The sequence below is a fragment of the Squalius cephalus genome (assembly GCF_949319135.1).
Source record: "Squalius cephalus genome assembly, chromosome: 2".
NCBI classification, from domain to species: Eukaryota; Metazoa; Chordata; class Actinopteri; order Cypriniformes; family Leuciscidae; genus Squalius; species Squalius cephalus.
In genome coordinates this window covers 33,592,531-33,617,402 of record NC_137123.1, presented here as the reverse complement: position 1 = coordinate 33,617,402, position 24,872 = coordinate 33,592,531, and the positions used below count along the sequence as shown (strand labels likewise).

The 24,872-nt window shown below is 37.1% G+C and overlaps 1 protein-coding gene across 3 annotated transcripts; it reads right to left on the bottom strand.

Annotated features, from left to right (window-relative positions):
- Nucleotides 1-991: 991 nt before the first annotated feature.
- ppp1r9alb (protein phosphatase 1 regulatory subunit 9A-like B) lies at nucleotides 992-21,262 on the bottom strand. 3 transcript variants are annotated; one of them, XM_079847314.1, is made up of 20 exons: nucleotides 21,090-21,262; nucleotides 18,128-20,182; nucleotides 12,278-12,410; nucleotides 12,061-12,181; nucleotides 11,823-11,927; nucleotides 11,268-11,496; nucleotides 11,030-11,176; nucleotides 10,885-10,938; nucleotides 10,567-10,796; nucleotides 10,257-10,353; nucleotides 9,138-9,273; nucleotides 8,784-8,938; nucleotides 7,393-7,711; nucleotides 7,215-7,272; nucleotides 6,270-6,341; nucleotides 5,939-6,143; nucleotides 5,352-5,396; nucleotides 3,870-3,986; nucleotides 2,164-2,352; nucleotides 992-2,061 (listed from the first exon to the last, which is right to left on the bottom strand). In XM_079847314.1, the coding sequence occupies exons 2-20, from the start codon at nucleotides 20,012-20,014 to the stop codon at nucleotides 1,885-1,887; spliced, it is 4,476 nt and encodes a 1,491-aa protein (XP_079703440.1). In that variant the 5' UTR covers nucleotides 20,015-20,182; nucleotides 21,090-21,262; the 3' UTR covers nucleotides 992-1,884. The 3 variants fall into 3 exon arrangements, with proteins under 3 accessions (XP_079703440.1, XP_079703441.1, XP_079703442.1); XM_079847315.1 differs by having other exon boundaries at nucleotides 20,837-21,208; XM_079847316.1 differs by lacking the exons at nucleotides 3,870-3,986; nucleotides 5,352-5,396.
- Between the last annotated feature and the right edge of the window lie 3,610 nt (nucleotides 21,263-24,872).

Here is a 24,872-nt window from a genome sequence, read left to right as displayed (position 1 = left end):
CAGACAAATCAAGGTTGAGCTACATAAAACAATGTCTCTGATACTTAGGGTTGAGTAATAAGCACAGGATTAGTGGTTGGCTTGACAAAAGTAGTGTTGTGAAATGGGTGTTATTTTGTATGCTGGACAGGCACAGAAACTACAATATGTTTACCTTCTTGCAATAAGCAGGGATTAAGTTCCTTGCTCTTAAGGTACAACTCTTAACTCTAAAATTGTGTTAGTGTAAAGTACATTTACTTGCTACATGTGTTTCTTTTTAATAATAATAATAAAAAAAAGCATTTTATTTTATTGTACTGTCCTTAAAAATGTTTGAACTTTATATCAGTTAGGATAGTAGTTTTTGTTGTGGTGTAAAAATTGGAATTGACAATATTGAAATTTCACTGTTTGTAAAATGTTAGTGTCTTAAAATAAAAGGTTACATGGGTGAAAAACAACACTGAAAAAAATAAAATAATATTTTTGTATATTTATAATATTATTTTAACTATATTTTAACTATATATATATATAGTCTATATATATATATATATATATATATATATATATATATATATATATATATATATATATATATATATATATATTATATATTTTTTTTTCAACAGCATTGAGCCCTGTTATATTAATGTCACAATTTTTTTTGTTAAACTTCTTTTTTTAAATCAATTAAATCAGCGCTCCTGGTCTTGATTCACAGTAAAAATAATAATAATAATAATAAAAAAAATGTACTTGGTTCAAACATTATTAGCAGCCCAAAGTTTGAAACCCTGGAAAGGCTCATTTATAAATGGAAGGGTTCATGGGATCCTATTAAGGCTATTATGGCAATAAATAATTTCCACAGCTGACAACATGAAATTATCTTCATATTTACACATGAAATAGGCCTGACATGCAGAGTCAGTGATGCAACATTTTTGATGCATCTGAATGAATGAATGCAAAATCAAGTTACAACTGAAAGTACCAAGATTATTTTGAAAGATAATTTAATTGACAGCGCTTGAAATACCTTTGCATGTGTCATGAGTTACAAAACAAATGTCCTAAAATCAAACAGATAAAAATAAAAAAAAATCTGTAGTTATATAAAATATTTATTTATTAACACATGTAAAATCATCATCATTTGTGACATAGAAGACAATGAATTGCTCTCCTCTCTGCAGTAAAATGTACATTACTAAAAGTTATGTACAGTAGACATTTAAAAAATGATTCTTTCAAAGAAAAAAGAAAAAGAAAAAGATGTCTATAGGGTGATGAAGTGTTCACTTGAAAGTGCACACTAGGAGAGGGAGCCATACCTGTGGTGTGCTCTACTAACCCTGGGAATGTGTGCACATCACATTTAGACATCCACCCGCGGATTATTAGTTGACTTTTGGCTAAAGTGCAGATTGTGCACTAACAGCTTGGCTTGTGATAATTTGCAATCTTAATTCTGAAGAATGAGACTCACAATCTCAACTTCATTTACATAGTGCCACATATTTAACATCGGTGCCCTCTGGTGGATAGCAGTAAAATCATTTTTAGTACCATGTACAGCACCAACACATGCAACTCAGTTAAAGCCAATGAAACAACCTTTTTGATGATTAGATTATTAATAAAGTTCCCATTTTCGCAAAGTGCCATTATATGCATGTTAAAAGTCTTTAACTCCTGGGTTGTGTCAAAAACAGATGTTAACGACAAACTTATTAAAGTCGCATTTACAGGATTTACTGGCAGAAGACCTCTAGTGTTCACCCATGTTGTTACTTTCTCACCAGTCTATAAATCACCTGTGTGTGCGAGACAATCTATCAGCACACATTATCATTACCGGATTTGCGGTCTCTTGACTGAACGGGTTTGGTTACCACCTCAGCAGGCCGATTCAACGTTTGTTGGCTGGCCACTTCTGTTCCTGGCCTCTTTCTCTCTCCCCCTTTCTTTCTCTTTTTTAACTTGCTGCTTTTCAAGTTTTTCCTGAGCCTTCTTCATATCTTTTAGTCTCCTCTTAATGGTGGAACGATCTCTTTGGCTAGAAACACCAAGCTCCTGGAAGGCAACACATATTTCAGTCTAATATTATTTAAACCAATACTACAACCAAAAAAATTAAATAATAATAATAATAATAATAATAATACACAGACCAACCTTAAGTTTACTGCTGTCCATGCATAAGAGATGTTGGCCATCCACACCTTTAGCTGTAAACTCAGCTATATACTGTTCCATGTTCATGCCCATCAACCAGTGGCAGACCTGCTGATTGGTCCACTCTGAAAGGGGGCGGTTCTGCCACATGTATTGCTTTGCAGCTGGAGCAGGGCCATCATCAAGAGTCTGAGAACAAGAGTATGCATATGCTGGTTATACTGAGGAGTCATTAGGTGCAAAAGACTACACTACACCAACCTGCCATGCAAAAAAACAACAACAACAAAAAAAAACACCTAACCTATATACCTTCAGCAAACTTCCTTTTAATTTTGTGCGCCTGAATTAAAAGTGCCTGTTAACAGATCAACAGAGATTCCTACAAGGCAGACTTGTGAATCTGGAGCACACTTAGAAAATCAGGTCAGAAACAGTGGAAGACATCAAGAAGACCAAGATAGACTGAAGACAGAAGGCATACTGTATGTTCTGAAAAAATGTTCTCACAGTTCTTTTTGATAAAACGAATGCATGTAGTGACCAGGGGCCGCCAAGCTCCACAATAAATGAACAAAAAGCACCTTTGATCAATCATAAAATCTTTTGGAATCCTCTGATGTTATACATTTACATTTATGCATTTAGGGAATGCTTTTCTCCAAAGCTTTTCTCTTGCAATAGTGGAACATCATAAATCCGTCAATATATCAATCAATTGTTTAACTTTTATTTTTATTTATTTATATTTTTGGTCTTTTGTTCTTTGATGAGACAATATAGGAAGAAAATCAGTGGGAAAAAGGATAGAGGGGAACAAAAATAGGAAGGACCATAAGCCAGGACTCAAGTATTGGAGTACTGCCCTCAAGAATATGACTAAATATAAGACATTATATTTATCTATAAAAGAGTAAAACAATTTAAGGAGGTGATAAAATTGGGTATTCACCAGCCATTTTCCGTCGAGAAATTTGACGGAAAAGAGCAGTATGAATATTTTGCAGAACATCTTCGTTTCCCTGAAGAAAGTAAATCAAATGGGTTTGGAACAACATGAGGGGGAATTAGTAATGATTGATTTTTAATTCCTTTAACATTGAGCTACTGACACACCTGACACAACTTGTGAAATAATGTTACCTGTGGCAACATCTTACCAACAGGGCGTAGAAAGACTGTTGCAATCATTAGGGAAATTCCACATACCGCAGGCGACATCCTGTCATTTCAATTGGAAGTTTCGAGTGAGGACAAAAAAAGTTCCCAATGCAGATTCCACTCAAGTTCAAGTCGGTCAAGCAAATTCGCCGCATTGACCAACAGACTTCTTCATGACTTCTGTGTGAGCTGTGCTTCATGCATTGCTTGCTACACTTTTGACAATGGACATTTTTTGCCCTTAAATTTTCTGTGACATTTCACTAACATGACCATATCTTTATAATACTGTGCTATAAAAGTGAAACAGAAAGACATGCATGCTGAACTATCACCTCTCTTTCTCATGAGCATGATCTCACTCTTTCCATTCCTTCCTCACGACACACACACATTCCACCGGTGATGCTTGCTCTCCTCTTCAAAACACCTCACAAACCAGAAGTTCACGTTCAGTGCTGATTAAATATACGTGTTAGTGTGTGACGAATGCTAACCATTAACTACAGGATAGCTCATGCAGTGGTGACCCCACGGCCACTCACCTCACAGGAGGAGAAGGTATGTGTGTGTGAACGCCCCAGGAGACGGGGCTCTTTCAGTAACCCCGCCAACACAGAGCGAGGACTACCTGCGATTGAATCATCCGTCACAGATAAGGTCTACAACAAGTAGGACATGGGGACATACACACGTAAACACACACAAACAGACACAAATGATTTTCTCACAAACAGTTTTTACAGATATAGTATTTATAAAAAGGAAGTTTGGTATGAATTAGAATGCTCTTCTCAGTTTTAATAAAGATCAAGCTAGTGGCTTAAGCAGTTCCTCAATGTTCAGACTAAAACAACTTTTTAAACAAGACTGAGAGTGTCTGTGTAATTGGGTCAATGAAAAAAAGACTGTTCAAGATAAAGTGAAGAAAATGAAAAATATAGTTTACGTGCAGTTCATGAAACAAATGTATGTAAATATAATGATATGAATGTTGTAACAAAAAAGAGAACAAATATTTTACTTATACCCTGAACACATGTACACATCTTAATTTTGCAAAAAAGTTTGAAAACAAAGGTAAAAAGTGATTTATAAAACAATTACTGATATCAATGTCAATTCTATTTAATTAATTATTTAATACATTTAATATTTTAATGAATTAAAACGAACAATTTCTGCTTTATGACACCCTCCCACAAATAATCAATTATAATTAATTATATAAAATTAAAGAAAGAAAGAAAGAAAGAAAGAAAGAAAGAAAGAAAGGGTAACATTTATTTTACACATCTGTCCGTTACCAAACTCTGACCCTAATTAAACAGAAAGTACATGTTGTTAATTAATATTACTCTGTGCTTTTTTGTATAATTACACCGTAACAAGGGCACAAGTGTAACTGAAAAAAAAAAAAAAAAAAAAATCATGTCATTGACACATTTATTTACTATATTCATCGCTTTGTTAATTTCTTCTCTTGAATGCTTGTTTGAACTAAATCTGGAAAAATGGGGCAGTGACAAGCAGTGATATTACCTTCAGTGCCTTGGAAGCAGTACCAGTGGAGAACAGTTCCAGAAACCAAAACCAGTAGAAACACAAAACTATTTTGTATTACTTGTGAGAGCTGGTAATGGAGCGCTATCGCACACTACAACTACTAGCATGCATGTGATAGTGAAAATAATGGATGACTAAAACTGTATTAAATACAGTTATAAGAAAACTACCAAGAACAATCTTTCCCTACTAGGGGAGGGTACATTCTCAGATACAAACTACGTCACTGAACTAACACATACCATAGAAATGCTCCATTATGAAACAGGACTGAGCTCTATCAGTGTGGGCCAAAGGTTATATTATGTAAGAATGTCTTTACTACAATGATGCATTTCATCTTTAAACATAACCTCACCAAAAATGAGACCACTAGGGTTAGTAGCAACTGCTATCAACTAAGCGTACTACTGTCCTCACACAACAGACACATGAACTGGGGAACTGAATGCATACTGTACCAAATCTAAGGAATGAGAGAGAAGAGATGGCCAGGAGAGGTTGGTCTGAGAGAAAGAAGAGATCGCGAAAAACACATTCTGGATAAACAAAATTACATACAGCAGGGTCCTGCATGATTTGAGAATTCTTCAAGAGCATCTTTGTACTTCAGTGGAAGCAAGAACATCTGACCTTTTGTACAAAGGAGTTGTAGTGACCTAATACTGCAGAATCTTTAATAATAATAATAAAAGTTTCTTTGTTTTTAAGAAAATCCTAAAACTTTGTAAATGTCTTTTCAAAACCACAACAGAACAGTACAGTACAGCCTTCAGAATATGCCCAATTACACAACTTCACTTCCTGTTAGGATCAAAGGCTGAATGTTATGGGATTGCTTAAATATTAACCTTAAATGAATGCAACCAACCGCAAACTGAATTCCTTTTAAATGGGTATAACCTAATGAACCACCTTAAAATGAATGCTTTCAATTACTGAAGACACAACTTGTTAACTAATCTCTTCCTCTTACTCAAGACAGATATAAAAAACACATCTTGAGGGTCTACACAAAAAAACGTCTCATCATCTGGTCCCTACTCACCGTGTTTGTACGATCCTCCATGTATCCTTCTGAAGGAGTACGAGGAAGACTGCAGCTGGACGCAGAACGCTCTTTCTCTCGCTCTTTCTCTTTTCCCTTCTCTCTGTCCCCAAACCAGGAAAATGGCATACAGGAAGGGACGGAAGAGATGGAGCCAGAGGGGGAAACATTGCTGCTTGACTCATCCAGTAAGTCTCCTGATCCCCTGAGTTTAGACAACAGAAGACATTCTAAGTAACCTATATCAGACGAGACCTACAGACTTGTAATGATTTTAAACTTAACTTCAGTACATGTTGTAGGCTAATATTAGGACATTTAATATTCAAACCTGCTCCCTACAGATCCTCTGAGTGTGATGCTCTCCCTTTTTTTGCCTTTGCCTCCAGACCTGCGGATACCACTACAGACCAACACAAAAGAAAGAGCACAAGTCAGAACTGTTAAATTCTTTTGTGTTTTACATGTACTTGATTGGTGAAAGAAATCTCTGAAATAAAAAATTACATTAAGAATATATGCTAAATCATGCTTAATAATAAAAGCATGCACATTAAATGCCTCTGTCAAAAATGAATTTTAATGGAAATTCACAATTATTTGTGTTTTATGTCACAATACCCTTGTGTCATTCCAAACTCCTATGTCTTTCTATATTTATTTTGTGAAACACAAAATATTTTGTGAAAATTTTGTGTCTTTTTTGTTCATATTCTGAAAGTCAATGAGGTCCAAAAAGGACAAAGTTACAGAGAAATTAATATAATATATATGATTCGATATATTCAAAGTCTCCTGAAGAGACATGATCACTTTGAATAATGTGCAGATCAAAAAGCCTTTATTTCACTCTCAAATCACATTAAAATCCTAAAAATACGGTAACGCAAAGCTCAAACGTCAACATTAACGTCAATGCTCAAATGTCAACGTCATACCTCATTGGTTCTCGCACCTCTTGTTACCAAATATCATGACGTTTGAGGTTCTTAGAATATACCAGTCGAGTTGTATGGATTAAATTCTCAATACATTTTTGGGAGCCTGAAAGTTTTGGGTCCTATTGACTTTCATAAAAACTTTTTCCCAAAATTCTTCTTTAGTGTTCTGTAAACGGTGGAAAGCCATACCAATTTAAAACAACAAAAATCGGTGAAAGGAGGGACTTCTAGCTGTATGATTTCTCCTATTAATTTTCCTACAAGTGGCCCATCTACTCCCTGTTGTAATATCACCGATATTGGCACACAAGAGCAAGTTGCTTGCCAGGCCATACCTGAAATCTGGGAATCGTCTTTTGGACTTTCGTGTTGGTGAACCATCACTCTCTTCATCTGAAAAATGAAAGAACAATAAAAAATCAAAAGCCTAAGCAGGTAAACCAGTGGTAGTAGGAGATATAAAGAAAAAGTACTTCAAAAAAACATTGGAGAAGTTTTTTTTTATGGTTGTACCTCTGCTCGCTCTGCTCTTGCTGCGCTCCTTGCCTTTGCTCCTCCTGTTTCTCAGATTGAGAAATAGACTAGAGGAGGACTGTGAGGAGGATGGGGACTGAGGGGTAGAAGAGTCTTTAGGTGGAGACAGGCTAGCTTGTGTGCTGTTGCCTCCTTGGGGTGTTTGGCTCTGAATGAATACATCGCCTCCGCCTGGTTCACCTGTTTGGTCATGACCAAACTGTATAGATGGGATGGGTATGGCTAGGCTCTCGAGGTAAGATCGCCTTCTTTCACTGTTTGTTCTTTCTTGATTGTTGTCTTGTATGCACACAGATTCCTATAAACGAGATAAAATTTACATTTGATTTAATTTGATAAACTTTGATTTGAAGAAATCAAATTGAAATTATTGCAAAATTGCAATAATTGAAAAGTGTATATTTGTAAATAACAGCATTAAATACTCAAAAGGCTCCTCCTTAAGAAAGACCTGGAAAATCTTGTTAAAAAGAATAAAAAAAGATGGACAGACCACACTGTTATTTTCCCAAAACAACAAGTCTAATTCATCTACACTTTAAGAAATTGTGAGACTTTCTTTTAAATCCTACAGTAGAGGCTAGTTTAAAGGGATAGTTCACCCAAAAATGAAAATTAGCCCATGATTTACTCACCCTTAAGCCATCCTAGGTGTATATGACATTCTTCTTTCAGACGAACACAATCGGAGTTATATAAAAAAAAATGTCCTGTCTCCTCCAAGATGGGAATGAATGGATAGTGAAAATTTGAAGCCCAAAAAAGTGCATCCATCCATTCTAAAAGTAATCCATATGGCTCCAGGGAGTTAATAAAGGCCTTCTGAAGTGCATTTGTGTAAGGAAAATACCCATATTTAAAATTTTATAAACTATAATCACTAGCTTCCGACAGACGGCCTTACGCATCGATTTACGGTGGAAGAGCAAAACAAAATACTGGTCGCGAATTAGAAATTTTGAAGAGAAATGTCGAGGATTTCTATATAATAGAAAAGGAGCTTCAGTTTGTTGCACAGTCCTATTTGTTTAAACCGCAAAAGAGGTGTCTAAGCTTACGATACTCCTACATCCTACGTCATACATGCGTCACGGGTTACGCTTGTGGCGCAAGTCGACTTGCGTAGTATGCGCATGGTCGTCTGCCGGAAGCTAGTTATTTTTATCTTCAAATTTTCAACGGCCATTCACTCCCATTATAAAGCTTGGATTAGCAAGGACATTTTTTAATATAACTCCGATTGTATTTGTCTGAAAGAAGAATGTCATGTACACCTAGTATGGCTTGAGGGTGAGTAAACCACGGGCTAATTTTCATTTTTGGGTGAACCATCCCTTTAACTTTACAGAAATGTTTGCGGTTCAACGTACCTGTGATTGGCTAGGTGCCTGTGAGCCTCTTGCTGACTCTCTGAGTTTATTTCGAGATGGCCGCTTGCGTTGGGATCCCTGTGCCAGCTTAGCTTTGGCTCTGTAGACACTACAGTCCAGACGAGCCGTCTGAGGAACATCTCCCCAGTCTGCATCTGAGGAACGACAGACACCAATATCTCAAAACCAGAAAAGACTACACTTTCAGGTTAGCCTGTTTAAATATTTTCCGAACAAAATAATAATTAATAAAGGTATTACAAGCCAAATAAACTAGAGTAACTAGAGCAAGATATAACTGTTAGTTATTTATTTTGACCAGCTTTCACAGAATAAATAATTGGACTTTTGTACCAGATGGAAGGTCGTCTGTAGACAGTCCGTTTCTTTCAGATGAACCGGAGGTCGGACTGCTAGGTTGACTCTCTCCTGCAGGGCTGTAAGACTCTTCGGGTTGGTTTGATCCAGTGCGGCCCTCCAGACAAGCTATCTGAGAAATGCAAAGAAGTATTACCTGCATATACACTCATAAGACTCTATCCTGTTCTCTTTTTTTCTTATAATCACCAAATGCTTCTTAAACTGATAATTAAATAAATGTGTATTCATTACTCTTAAGCATCAGGTAGAAAAGGCAAACATTTTCTGCTATGATTTTGCATGGACAACTAACATCTGTTGTGTGTGATACCAACTGTAACCACCAGTGGCTAAGACCTGTTCACACCAAGACAAATGTTTGGTGCGAAAATTATATATATACACACATATATGTGTGTGTGTGTGTGTGTGTGTGTGTGTGTGTGTGTGTGTGTGTGTGTGTGTGTGTGTGTGTGTGTGTGTGTGTGTGTGTGTGTGTGTTTGTGTTTGAACCGCCTTTAATGTGTGTTAAGGAGGTGTTAAAATAATAAATAAAGCTGACCAACCAATAAGATTCACCATTTTGATCATATGACCAGAGCTGCTGCTGTATTTTTGCAAAATGTGAGAGATAGTAGAGGAAGAATCCAGAATGTCTCTTCTGTACACTTGTATTTGGTGTTGTTTGATAAACACCATAGCGCATACAGAAATCTGATCTGCTGTTTATGATAACGTAAATACTATTTGACTTCTTTTCTTCTTCGAGAACACTTCTTCGAAATGTTGAAAACTGTCTCCACTGATAAATAACACCCAGGCTAACTTGGAAATGAGGTCCGATGTCCAAAATCCTGAACCACCCTTTTAAAACTGCTTTACAGTCAAATTGAACTACATTTGCATCATTGATTTTTTTTTCCTGTTGATCACTGTAAAGCTGCTTTGAAACAATATATATTGTATAAATAAAAATAAAGGTGACGACGCAAGTATAACACATTCAATCATATACCCAGTGAGAACACACAACATAATGATATTAATGTTTGTGGCCTCACAATGTTCAAAAGAAGAGAAATGAACATGAACATGAACAAGATGTAGTTTTACCTTGTGCTGTAATTGCTTCACACTGCTCTTGTATTCCCCCTCCCTTTGCTCCAGTTTTCTCTTCAGTTCTGCCTCTTTCCTTGCACATTCAGACTCTCTACAAGTCAAGAAGAGCCCCACCATTAACAAAGCATGACAAAATGCATTTCTGCTTAAGATTCTTGTCTCATCTATTGCTGTTTGGAGCATAAAAATTTCCAATAATTCAGCTTGATTCATATTTCCGCAAATCAGTACATTTCAGAGAATGCCACACCAACACTTCCCAGAATGATTCTGCTATGACAACACATTACATGCTCAAACACACCTCTGTTGGTGCTCCTGTAGAAGCGTGAGGGTCTTATTGTATTTGAGTTGCAGAGAATCATTTTGACTCTGGGCTTCATTCAAACGCTGGTTGATGGTTTTGCAGAGGGCCTGAGCATCAAGCCAGTGTTTTTCCAACTTTTCAATGCGCTCTCTGCTCTCTTCAACACTCCTTTCAAGAGCTGCACCTCGAGTCTCCCAAGACTTACGTTCTGCTTCACTCACTTGCAGCTATGAAATAACATACACATAAAGAGTTAAACAGCTCTCCAGGTCCAGAAGTTATTAAATAAATAAAAAATAGCATTTTTAATCCTACCTTCTCTCTCAACTGACTGAGTTCTGTGACTGTGATACTGTGTTTTATCTGCAGCTATAAAAATAGAATTCAAGTGAGACTGAAGAGTGAGCACTTAACAATGATGAATAAGGTGTTTGTAAATAGATGCAAATTGACATTATACCTCTTTGAATTTTTGTTCTAGCTCAGTAGGATCGATATCTTCAGGTAGATCAATGCCTTGGCTCCTCAGTTGTGAAAACACTTCCTGTGCCAAGTCATTGGACGCATCCTCCGTCCCCTGCTCCTTTTCAGTCTCTTTCTGTTTATCCTGTATCAATCATAATATGGGCCCAACAATGACTTAGTGACTCATTTATTCATGACAACAAGCTTATCTTTATAATGTTCAATTCACAGACCTGTTGCACAACACTCTTTTCAGCTAGTGGCACAATTTCCTGTTGATCCTGATATTGGTCGTGGATTTGAGAAATTTGGTTTTCATCCTGTAGCTGATGGTTCTGGGCTTCGTAATAGTCTTCATCTTTTGGCTCATTGTTTTCAGGGCTTGCCTCATGTTGTAAAGTCTCGCTGATCAGACGGGCCACCTCGCTCTCCACTCCTGGTTTTTCCCGGCCAATGAGAAACCTGCATTGGAGGACGTAAAATTCTTTCATGAGGTTCTGGGACTATGAACCTTTCAGTATTTTACTGACTATGCGATTAGATTTGGCCTGGTGAATCATTACTCGACACTTCCTCCTTAATAGGTAATACATGTTCATTGTCCATAACGTACAGTAAAGGTAGTACAGGGAAAATCTCTAGAGAGCAACCTGGAGTGAGTTGCACAATAGTGTGAGATCACAGCTAATTTCTGGTGGGGCTTGAAAGCTACAATGTTACTGGTCCTGAACTTTAGCTACAGTTCCACACAACTCAATTTAACTTTAGTTTGGTGTGTCAATACTTACTTGACCAGACCTTTGGTATTCTTCAAAGTGGTGGCAGCAAAGATTTGAGTGACACCAACCAGACTGATTCCATCTACCTCCACAATCTGATCATTTACCCAAATTCTGTTAAGAAAAAAACACCAAAGCTCATTTGGATACAGAATCACCAGAATCTGTTTGATTAGTCACACTGTTCACTACCACACAGAGAAGGTTTAATTCTGAATATCATTAGTGAAATATGACAAGTTCTTACCGTCCATCCCGGTGAGCTGCACCTCCCTCTGTGATGGTTTTCACAAAAATGCCCAGCTTCTCTAGTCCTTGATCTGCCCCAACCCCCATCCCAATAATACTGATTCCTAGGCCATCATTACCTACACACACAAAAAAGGCAGCTCAAAATACAGTACTCATGCAAGTTTTGACAGTAAATTCAGGAACACATTTTTGGATAAAAGTGTAAATGAAACCTTTTTGAATGTCTATAGGTAAAACATCCATCTTTTCAACCCTCTTTTCCAGCTCGTATTCAGCAGATGCAGACACAGGGTCCACATCATCATTACTGCGATCATAATCTTCATTAGAGAAGGTAAAGTACACCTGCGAAAGAGCAAAAACAATTAAATACCACACCTATGCACACCCACATCTGATTGAATACATGAATCAGTGATTTATTGATTTCACAATTTGTGTTGATGTAACACTACGTTCTGATAAGAAAAAGTCCACCCAGATAATTTTTGAAAAAATAGTCATTCATAAATCTTCCTGTTTATGACTGCCCTTTATGAGCTTGACGCGTTTAAGTGCTTTGTTGTCGGAAAGAGCAGGAATCATAGAGGGCACCAGGTATATTCTTGCTTAATTATTGAGGACATTTTTTTTTATTAAATTAAGCGTCCCATGGCCTAGATATTCAGCTTGCTGACAATTCTGGAATGTTGGTCAATACAAGCTATTTTTGCTGTGTATAAAACATACAATATGCTTCAAAAGGTTATGAAAATATGCACTACTTTAACAGCAAGACAAGGCAATGTAGCTGTTGTGGTTTAAAGTTTATGGTATGCCCAACTCACAAACTCAAAATGATCTCTGAGTTTCCTAGAAGTAAATACAACTTGAGAGGGCATTCATGTCTAATTTCCTACTAGGAAACTCATATTTACGCTAATTCCGATAGCATGTGAAGGTAGCCCATACTTATGAATACGGAATGAGGCGTTCAAGTTTCAAAACATACATGAAAACACCACAAAAGTTGTCCATATGACTCCCGCTCTATGTGCCAAGTCTTCAAAAGAGATGCAAGTACTTTGTGTGAGGAACAGACTGAAATTCAAGCCATTACTCACTGATTATCTTTCTCTTCAGTGAGCTGTTAACAGCTAAGACTGGAAAACCATTCATTGAGCTGAACTCAAGAACTGAGTCTATCTGATCTGTGAACAAATCATTCAGATCAGTTTCGTGAACTTGACCAAACATTTCTTTGAAAAGATCTGATTTAAGAGTGATTAGTCCACAAACCAGACATCACTATTTCTCTCATAGTGATCACGGCAAGAAGAATTAGGGAGGATATCAAGATTTTCAGTTAATAATGATTTAAATTATGTGCTGTTCCACACATAAAGTAACAACAGTTAGAATACAGTGCAACAGCCATGTGGATGACTTTTATTATATTTTGCATTTTGCATGCCTTTTGATGCTAAGGCTAGGGCTGTGTGATATGGACAAAAAAAATACTATCACAATTTTATAAATCAATATTGCGATTTCCATTTTAATCACAATTTTGAAACATTATTTCATTACACCCGTGTTTCCCAACCTTTTTTTTTTTTTTTTGCCACGGCACACCACTATATAAAAATAAAACATACTTGCATTAGCATGCATTGCTTTAAATCGTAGTTTTAAAACTAGATGTTATATTAAAGTAGTACTCACATTTAATGTGAAACTTGAGCTTAAGTCAGGTAGGAACACAATAAAGTCATATACTGTAGGTAGCTATGATGTTGTTGGTGATGATAAAACAACAAATTTACATATCGTCCTTGTCGGGCAGAAACCTCATATCTTTTAAAAAATTAAACACTGTGTCGTCGAAATTGGTAGTGTGGTTCCCTTTTGAGACGTTCTCTCGACATTGCGTAGTAGCTTACGATTTGGGGAAACTGCTTTCTTCGAAATAGCATTGATTTTATAAATCAAAAATTATGATTTTTGGCCCGACAGCGATGATATATTCTTATTTGTAGCAATTATTTTTACTTATTTTTTAGAATTTTAGAATTTTCCACGGCACACCTGACACTGCACAGTGGTTCGGACACACTGCCTTACAGACATAATTGTCTGTATAATTGATTTGGAAGCCAGCTTTATTGACAATATTTGCAGGAACTTCTTTGCTACATATTGGGGATGCTACACATGCTATGCTGCATGAGGAATTGTTTCACTTTGCGCAAAATTCCTGATTGGACAGATTCCTACTGAGATGACTGCATTCTACCTGCAGTATTTCACTGTACAAAGGCAAATGTGACCACACCTTTATGAAGGCACTATAGCTGAATGACATGTCCACAGAACTTTAGTGGTTAGTTTAGGCTGACATATAGGCAGTTAAAAAGCAGGTCAGTCAATGGTATGGAATTCTAATACTGGCACCAGACAGAATTAAACAGAAGGAAAACACTGCCTCTGAATCAATTATACACTGCAAAGTAACAGTATTCCCTCTCCATTTTTCTTTTCTTGTACCATTTCACTTTTGCTTCCACCACCCATCCTTTCCTCAATCTTTCTTTCTATACCACATTCCCATTCTTCCCTTTCTTTCATTTATTTTCTCTACTTTCTTTTGTCTAATGTCTCTAGTTGTCATGGAGTAAGCGTGCACCTCTGAACAATGTCCTTTTCTTCCCCAACTTGCTCAAGCACAGTGTCTCTTTCTATCTCCCTCCCTCCCTCTCTCACTCCTTTAAGCTGTGGCTTTTTAGCAAGAACACAGGACTATTTCTTACTGGGACTGAGAGAGACTGTCAGGGAACTATGACTTACAATAAGGAAGAAACAACAGATGTCACAGCATTCAGGTTGAGCATCAAAACTGAAAGCCAGAGTTGGAATGACATAAAAGCAGTATGATCAAAAAATATCATCAGAACTCTTACAGAATAAAACTGTTCTAATTAGGAAACTGATCCATTGGCAGCGTTAAAAATGGTTGTTAACAAGTTGGTGTGCAATAAAAACAAGTCAGCAATATATAATTGAGTTTTGGTGACTAATTGACTTCCATTGTATGGACAACAAAACAAAACACAGACACACACACAAAATTATGAGACATTTCTCAAAATTAATCTTTTATGTTCCAAAGAAAAAAAAAAAAAAAAACATAGCTTTGAAACGTAGTAAATGATTAAAGAATTTTCTTTTTGGGGTGAAAAAGAATCTGCATTTTTGGGTTAAAGCAGCACTATGCAGTTTTTTTTAGCTTAATTTGAACAGCTTCGGAGTCATTGGAATGGTTATATGACATTTTTCGGGTTGAATGGTGGTCGTCTCGCAACTTTGGGCCGGAGGGACTGACGACAGTGTTGTCAAATATCTATTCCAAAGCTGTAGGGGGAGCTCTATAGAGAAACCCGCGAGCAAACAGCGAAGAAATCGGCAAAGCTGCATAGTGCAGCTTTAAAGATGGATTGTGAAGACAACACATTTTGTCTAGAACAGCTGGGATCAAACCATGAGTTTATGAGCTAATATTCAAAGCCCATTGTCTCATCAAAGTCCAAAAGATGTCCAACACAAACATCTGTTGAAAGGAAATCCTCATTCGCAACCTATATGAGACAGGCAACTCACTTCCTGCAGATCCTATATGGGAAACAGGATGAGTAAACACAAGAGGTCCACAAATAAAGAAACAGGCTCATCCTGAGGGTGAAGGGGGAAAAAAATGTTGGAACACTATGATATGTACACATAGGGAGACCTGTGCTTCCTGATTTAGAGAGAAAACACATCATAGTGCAAGACAAATGTTTAGTTACCAACTGCTCCTCATCCCACTTCTATAAATACACTGACAGCGAATTGACACTGACCTAATCCACATGCTCAAAGAGGGCACACACCAAGGAGGAAGGGATGTCGGACGTGACGTATTGAACATTCAGCTATGGTAATCTGAAATGTTACTGAATTGGTATGTTCTGACCCAGACAATAAATCCATGTCATCTTCAGTCTGTGAGGCTCTGAAGAAATACATGACCTGGTTTCCAAACTTAAGAGATGTTTTAAGAGTGCTGAGAACAACTGCAGTCCACAGGGAATGAAACACACAAACAGCCAATAGTTACTGACTGGTCTTTTGGGCAAAACAGTGGACTTTTGCCACCAACTGCACTGTAACACACTTAATTTGTCTTTCTTTCATTTGTTCTCACAAATGAAAAGAATAATAGATTTGTACTCTGAATAAAATGCAAAGGCATGAGCTTCCACAGAACAGCAGTTACACAGGCACACACAGGATACTTGTCCGTCCCTATACAGGACCCTTTTAAAGCATTCCACTTTCCCAAAGTCAGACATATGAATGACAGCACAATGCATTTTCTGTTTTATGCAACCCAGTGCCTGGTCTCAGACAGATGAAGATCAAAGGGTTGTGTGTTTTGCTTTGATCAGTTATATGACTAAAATATTAAAATCTGTACTTACTAGCACAAGTCTCCTGTGGCCAGAAAAGACATATAGAGCAACAAACTTTATACGATTTGTATTTATGTGCTGTTTAGGGCAGGTTTATCTTAAATAGTGTACACAATACAATGGGAAAAAAGTTAACACTAATTAATCAAATAATTAAATAATCAAATTTGCATAGCATTGTCAAAGTAGTTAGGTTAGAAGAACACAGAATAAATTAGTAGAAACCTATGTAGAATTTGTGTTAAAAATTAACACAAATAAATTAGTAGAAATCTATGTAGACTTTGTGTTAAAAATGAACACAAATAAATCAGACATGATTCACAAACATAGTTCTGCTTGTGAATATCTGTTAAGCACCTCAAACAAAAGATGTACAATATAGTTATCAAAATCAAATGAGTTAAAAAATATAACTGCCAATGGGATAGGAAAAATAAACCTGTTTTCTTACCCTATGATATTTTTTTCTTGTTTAGAGCATAAACTTAATTTTGATACATTTGTCAGAAAAGAAGACATCTCTTAAATAAAGAATGTTAAGATATTTGTTCTGTAAACAAAGACCAAATACACAGAGAGATTAATTTATCTACTCACTGTATCAACATATACCTTCTTAACTAGCCTACTTTTTTTTTATATACCAGTTGGACTGTTGAAAATGGTGTCAAAACCAGCCAATCAGACTGGCTCTGTCAATTTTTGGATAGTGTCTGTTTTTGAATCTGATTATGTGCATTCTGATGCTGACCTCAATATTAAGCTACAATCACTTGTATGCTAACAGATTAAATTCACTCACCAGCCAGTCTTTATGAACAGCTTTAGTGAGGAAACATATGTTGTGATCCCTTTACAGTAAATGGTCTGTTTTGGAGAATCGTGTTTGTCTGTTACATGACGATTCGTATTTGAGTCATATCAACTGAGGCCAGGGGTAAAGCCTCTAAGATATGGAATTAAATCCTTACACATTTCTCTTTTTAAAAAAAGTCTGTCAGTTCACGAGAGACATAGGATATTACATGCCTGAACTGATGCAAGCTCAGGCATGACCTCTGTTGAGAGCTGTTACCTTAAATGTTCCAGGTAGATCATATTTTACACTGATCCAGAACCACTGGTGAAGCCACAATTAAGAATAATTTCTTAATTGTCTCAGACAGGTAAGCTATATTCCTTGTGCTAAAAAATAAAGTTTTTCTGTATTTTGAGGCAAAACAAATAAAAGACGTGGGTGCCAAATACCTTCAAACAAGTAGGATCTTGTCATATAAACCTTGAATAATAGCTGCAATAGTACCACCATGAGAATGCTTCATAAAATTAAGAGTTAAGGTGGTGACCGAATTGAGCCACGGGCATCTGGTAAATGTGCAAACAGATATGGGTCACTGCCGGCAGGCTAATTCCTTCAAGTTCTAACGAAAACCTTCTAAACCATTCCAGAGGGAGTACAAACCAACAGAAAAAAGTGCTAAAGCTGAATAAAAAATAATTTGAAGTACTTTAAAGTCTTTAATTGATAGGTTTCTACCAAATAGTAAGACTAGTTGAGACATACTGTACCTTGATTGGTGCTGTAGAGAACTTGATCTTTCTCTTTGGACTGAGGTCTTCCTCATCAGAGAGCCCTGGAAGTTCCTCAAATTCCTGGGATTCCTCCTTCACTTGACATTCCAAATCGGTCCTGTTGTCCTTGTCATCCACAAAGGCTGCATTCTCAATACCACAAATTAAAGATCTTTTCCCCATCAAGCACTGATCATTTTGCTGTTGCCTCTCTTTTCCTGATAAGACGTCATATTCCATGTCTTGTTCATCATCGTCCTCCTCTATAGCTTCAACAGCTTCTACTCCCTCATCGTCTCCTTTCCTCTGTTCATCCTGCTGTTCCTTATCTTCAACATCAATAGCTTTCTGCTCACTTTCCTTCATAACAGTCTCCAGTACGGGCTCCTCTTCAGTTCGGCGTGTCTTTAATTCTACTTCCTTGTTGTCTTTTTCCTCCTCCTCCTCCTCGTCTTCTTTTTCCATTATGTTCTCCTCAAGAAACTTTCCCTCCCCTCTATGGTCTTCCTTTCTTCCAGTCTGTACAGATTCCTCACCCGCCCTCCATCCCTCCTCATGTTCCTTAACGCTCTGTTTTGATTCCTTCACAAGGAATGTTAATTGTAGCTCCTCGTTGTCGGTCAACACCCTCTCAGAATTGTGATTTGGGGATTGGTTCTCCTTTCCAGCCTCTTCAAAAACATCATCCTCAACATGTTCCTCCTCATTGCCTTCACTCTCGGATGATTCAGTCTTCACCACTACCAGCTCAGCTCTGACTGTGGACAAACCAGAAACCTTCTCAGAGTTATTGCCTTCAACTTGCTGTTGTTGACGTGCAGGATCCTCTGCTACTGATCCATGACTAGTGGTACTCCTTGTAGACGAGTGATGGATCTTTTCGCTTGTATCCAGAAGAGTGGGATCTGAGGAGACGCTATCTTCTGAAGACTCCTTAATATGTTCTTTTGCTGTGGAACTAGTATTATGTAATGTCTTCTCCGTACAGACTCCATTTAAAGGGGTACTGCGTGAATCTGAACCATTTAACTTGGGCAAACATGTTTCAGCCGGAGAATCAGTCCATAGTGAATAAGAGGTTGGGGAACCACAGCTGTCTGGTGATGAAGGGGGATCAGAATGGTCACTAGCAGCAGAGGGTGACTGGGAATGGCTTATGGGACTGTGGGATTCAGTTGAGGGAGCTGCTGACAGTGACTCACTATCACTGTCCAACATAAAACTCTCCAGACGTCTGGATATTGGCCCGGCATTCATGGACACGCTCAGCTTATGTGATGGTGTCTCACTTTCGCTTCTCCCTTTTTCCTCATACTCCCTTTCTTTTGCCTGTCCCTCCAGCTCTTTAGGTTTGTCATTTCTCTCTCCAGTAACTGACACTTTCCTGTCTTGTCTCTCAAATGGTTGGGACCAGACAACTTTAACAGAGGCAGATCTCTCCGTTGGAGACTGCTCTTTAAGGCCACTCTCAAACAGCTTTCTGGTCATTGAGAACTTCTCAGCCATTGCTGCCTTGTCAATGGAAACATCCTCTGTTTTTCGTGCCTCAAAGAAGGCTGAATCTAGACTGGAAACGCTACTCAGGCTGGATCTGTAAGGGGTGGAATCCAGTGGAAATTTGGGTGATGTAGGTTTGGTGAAATTGGGACTGTCTTGATTCTGTTTTTCATCCATTTGCAAGAACATATTTTTTATTTTGCTCACTTTGTCGCCCGACGGTCTGCCACGGGTCTCATTGCCTCCACAAGAGAAGGGAGAAGTCGGGCTGATTGATGCGCTCCCATCAAATGAGCATTTGATGGAATGGAAGTCTGACTTATAGGCGTTCCTGTGAGGAGATGCACTTCTCAGTGCCCGTTCACTTTTGTTTTCACTTTTAATCATGATCACAGATAAAAAGAACAGATTTGAAGATTTCAGTATGTAAAATAGATAAAACTGGGACTAAAAAAACAGTGTATATCCAGGTGCATAGTACGTCCTCATTCACACTGGCTGAGATTGCAGACACAGATGTTGCCGAGTGACTGACACAGTGTCAATCGCTCTTACCTACAGCAGAGAGAAATCAAGAAACCTGTCAGTCTGTATTTTAAATCAACTAATTATCTCTCTTCTCAATACATTTACCCAAATATGTATTTTATACACTATTTATATCAGTGTTTTGTGTAAATGCATGATTCAGTATTAACACCCTCTCAAATGCTTTCATGTTGCACTGTAAATATTTTGTTAAATTTACTGTAAGAAAAATGTAATACTGTAATATATCTATAGCTAAATGATCGAATAAAATATGTTGATATTGTAAAATGTACTGAAACTAGCACAGATGGCCATGGAAGGCCTCTGCGATTATGGCCATTATTAACATGACAGAGTACACTGATATCCACAAAAACACCATCAGGGTAAGACACTAAACTGCTTTTAACATTAGGGAAATAACATGAAATCTAACATAAACACTAGCCTACATAATTGATAACACAATAAGAAACAACATAAATAAACAAATGTAGTAGGTTAATGGTTCATGTAAGGAATTCTGAGAATTCCCTTTTCTCATAAGTTACCAAGGCAAATTCATACTTTTTTTACCAAAACATATAGCTTAAATATTTGTCCGTAAACTGTTCATACTAGTCATTTACAGAAAAAAATTGCATATTAAAATAATACAAAACATTATTTTAAGCTTACCGTTAACCAATTGACAGGCTTTTCTTTTTACATTCTTAAAATGTTGAATTATTTTTTTGTATAACAGGTAGCAGGTGTCCAAAATCATATCATGTCTCCCTCTTTTTTGACAGTCGATCTGTTCCCATTGACTGCTGTAACCGACTTCAATTCTAATGAAGCTTGACAAGTTTAAGTTTCTGTAGGCTAAGTAAGGAAGTTTATCTCTACATTTTGAAAAACAACACTACCGGATAAACGAGTCTAAACCTACCTGAACTTCATTCATTCCGACTTGAGGAAGAACTGAGAAACCACAACCAAAGCCAGAACAATCACAAACTTGTTAGACGTCGTCATTCTTTTCTTCGAAGTCTACATGTCTTTCTCCGTGTATGTAACCAGCTCAACAAACCTTATCCCCACATGCGCGCTCCCTCCTTCAGCGTCATACCCGCTGCTTCTTTCCGGAGCTCGCGAGTCAGGCAAGCACGCGCACGGAGTGGTAGAGAAAAAAAAAGTAGCCTACTTGGAAAACCGTGGGAAAGTCAGTAATCTCATCCATAAAGTAACAGCTAAATCCAGATAAGAACTAGGGGCTAATGTAGCCTATTATAGACAATGCATATTTAAAAAAAAAAAATTATAACAAAAAAATACATTTGGTAAATTGTATAGGAACCGTTCTTCGAAATTTATTAAAGATACACTGATTTTAAAACGACACCCAAATCCTCCCTGAGTGAATAATAATAATAAAAAATAACTAATAATAATAATGTGATGGTAAAATCACACTATTAGCTCTTTTAATACATATATTTAAAAAAAAAAAAAATCCCTTTCCAAAACTAAGAAATACACCTGGGATCTCAAATCATCAAACTGGTTCCAGTGCACCAGCATTTTCGGGGACATAGCAGCCATATCTGAGTTTAATCTCGCTGACAATTACAAGTAGGTCACCCTCTTAGTGCTTCTGAGATGAGATGAGTGGAGCAGAGGACAAAGGAAAAGAAAAGGAGCTGAAAGTAAAGGAGGAGTGAAGGACTGAAACAGCATTGCAGATAAATGTCATTAACACAAACAAATCTGAGCATAATGCAAAAGAAAAGAGAACCAGGCAAAAACACTGTTCACTAGACACTGTAAACTGCCAATAAAATGACGTGAAGATTTATGATAAACCATTTAGCTAGACACTTTGTCTCCTTCTGTTTGTCTTGGTGTGGACTGTGTTCCATTGCAAATTACAGTGTAATGTGTGACCATATGAAGCCTCTAACAGATGGCATTTTGTAACTACATATTGAAAGTAGATTATCTCTGCTGATCCGCTGTTCACTATGACAATCAGGATAACTGAAGCATGCAGTTCCATTTAAAACTCCATGGTGATTACTGATGTAAAATAAACATTTTCCAGGGTCCTGGGTCCCTCAGAAATAGCAACAAACTGCTGATCCTGAGAAAAAAATTGTGTCACGAGGTTCATTCTTAGAGATCTCTGATGTTTTCCTATCCCAGCATCAATGAGAAAACTGTCTTAAAACTGAACCCACAATACTTGTTATGTAATCGGATGCATTCCTTTCTAAAAAAAAAAACAAGCAAATGGAAGAGGGAAAAAGGAAAAAAAGAGGGACACTTACCATATCTTTGATATTCCTTTCCTATGGAAAAAAGCTTTACATCTCAATCCAGATTTGATGAATGAAACAGGTGTCTTTAGCCTATGCTGCTAAGCTTAGTCCTGTTTCACTATTTCATGACCTGTGTTTTGTTTCTGTTTGTGGAAAGTTGTGATGATATGACGCATCATCGTCAAAGTCCTTTTTCGCCTGGCCCGGGTTTGTTACATGGCCTGAATTTGGTGCTGTTTTCCCCAGGTGGCCTCAGGACCTAGATTTATAAAAATATCACCCAATCATAGAGGCAGCAGGGATGAGAGAATGAGAGAATGAGAGAGAGATTCGATGAAATTAGCTAGAACTGAAGTACAGTTCACGCATTTATATAGAAATGAACTGTTGCTTGAATGTTCTGCATCTTCACAATTAAAGAATCTTGAGAGATGATAATGAAAATAAAAATAAATAAAAACTCACATTGTTGATGGCCAGATTTAATTATACTGAATCAGGGGGAACACATGGTTCTGATAAAAAAAACCCCACATAGCCAGCTCTGTTTTCCTATTGCATTTTTTTCAACAGCGATGAATTGATGTATATTGTACATGCAAGCATATGTCATTGGCTGTTAGAGTTTATCTGACCTCATTAGGGATATAAATAAACCTTGGACGGAAATCTTGGACTGAAGTTTCAACATGAATTCTTTTATAAACCATCCCAGTATAACAATAGGCGTTATCTCTCTATTTATCTCTGTATAGACAACCAGCCCGCACAATGAAATCTCAAAATATTTATTGAAACAATTATTTGCAATAGATATGCTATGGGGGAGTTGGTTAATGAATACATTGAGATACCCTTTAAAGTTAACCATGGAATCTCACATTTCCATACTCTCAGCTCCATGGATCAAATGTATGCGCTGGATATATATGAAGGACTTTATATAGTAAGCTGTTCTGAGAGATCCGAGGGGTGATGGCACTACACAGACACAGATGGTGATCTATTTACAACTCTTAATTTAGAACTTAAAGTTTCCCTCGCGTTTTGGCCTGCTACAGTTTGTTCATAATTAATCACGCACATAACACTGATAACAATGAAGACTCCCACTTAAAGCTATATTTAGTCTCTTTTATTTACAAAAGACAGGCTTGTAGAATCATATCTTAAAGTTTTAGAAAACAAAGACAACCTTTTTCCTGTTGCTAATGCGAAACTGTTGTGCTGTAAAAGCTCTCAGACTCAGACAAGTAAGTCTCCATTATAGTGCACAGTTTATCTAAGCATATTGCTTGTCTGTTTTTAAGGCCCAAACCAGAGACATGTTCACAGATGAACACTTTGATTGTTTTTCATCTCAGGCTGACATTCAGGGCTCTTGGAAAGTTACTGGCAGGTACAGTGGGATTCCATATGAACTGGCTCATGTAATAACAACTAGGAAGATGATTAAACAAGCAGTAATGATAACAGCACCAAACACTCATCAAACAATGAGTGTTTGTATTTACATAGTTGTACCACAGCGGCTTTGGCTTATGGTCATCTTCATTATATCAAATGCCATAACTCTTGTATAGCCTAAGTATAGCTGAAGGCAGGGGCAATATACTCTAGATGGACTTAGGCTCTCATCTGAATATGAGATGTTGTAGCTCAGAGACTGCGCTGCGCTTTTTGGGTTGCAATTTCAAATCTCGCATGACTGAGATTTTTTTTCGAATTAAACAATTTTCAAAAGCATTGATTGACAGTACTAAGGGCACATTCGATTACACTTTATTTAAGTAAAAAATAATAGGCCTACTTAAAGGAAAAGTTTGTCCTTCCTTATTCACCCTCAAGTTGTTCCAAACCCATTTAAAGAATGTTGGCAACCAGACAGTTGATGGACCCCATTGACTTCCATAGTAGCAAAAAATACTATGGAAGTCAATGAGTGCTATGCCGTGAACTGTCACCAACACTCTTCAAAATATCTGCTTTTGTGTTTAGAAAAATAACGAAACTCATACAGGTTTGGAACAACATGAGGGCGAGTAGGCTAAATGATGACAAAATTTTATTTTTGGGGGGTGAACTATCCCTTTAATGCAACAAACTTTTTAATGTCTGGCAAGGGGAGGATTTCAAGTGAAATCACTTTCGAAAACACAAAGTGAGGTCAATTAATCATGGATGCTGACAGGTGTTGCGTCATTTTACATCTTTATTTATTTATTTATTTATTTATTTACTTACTTATTTATTTAGTCTGTTTATTGTAATTTGACATTTCTCCCTTGCATGTGAGATAAGAGGTGATATATGTCGTATTTTTTATTTATATCATATGATTTATTTGACTTATTTTAAGATTGGGAATTTGAGGATAAGACAATTAAACAATTTCTATTCATAAAAAAGTGAAA

Excerpts from the sequence above, each read along its gene's own strand:
- ppp1r9alb (XM_079847314.1), bottom strand. The coding sequence starts at position 20,014 with ATGATTAAAAGTGAAAACAAAAGTGAACGGGCACTGAGAAGTGCATCT. Across the intron at positions 11,497-11,822 it reads AATACCAAAGGTCTGGTCAA|GTTTCTCATTGGCCGGGAAA; the intron begins GTAAGTATTGAC and ends CCTCCAATGCAG. Across the intron at positions 10,797-10,884 it reads TCAGTCAGTTGAGAGAGAAG|CTGCAAGTGAGTGAAGCAGA; the intron begins GTAGGATTAAAA and ends GTTATTTCATAG.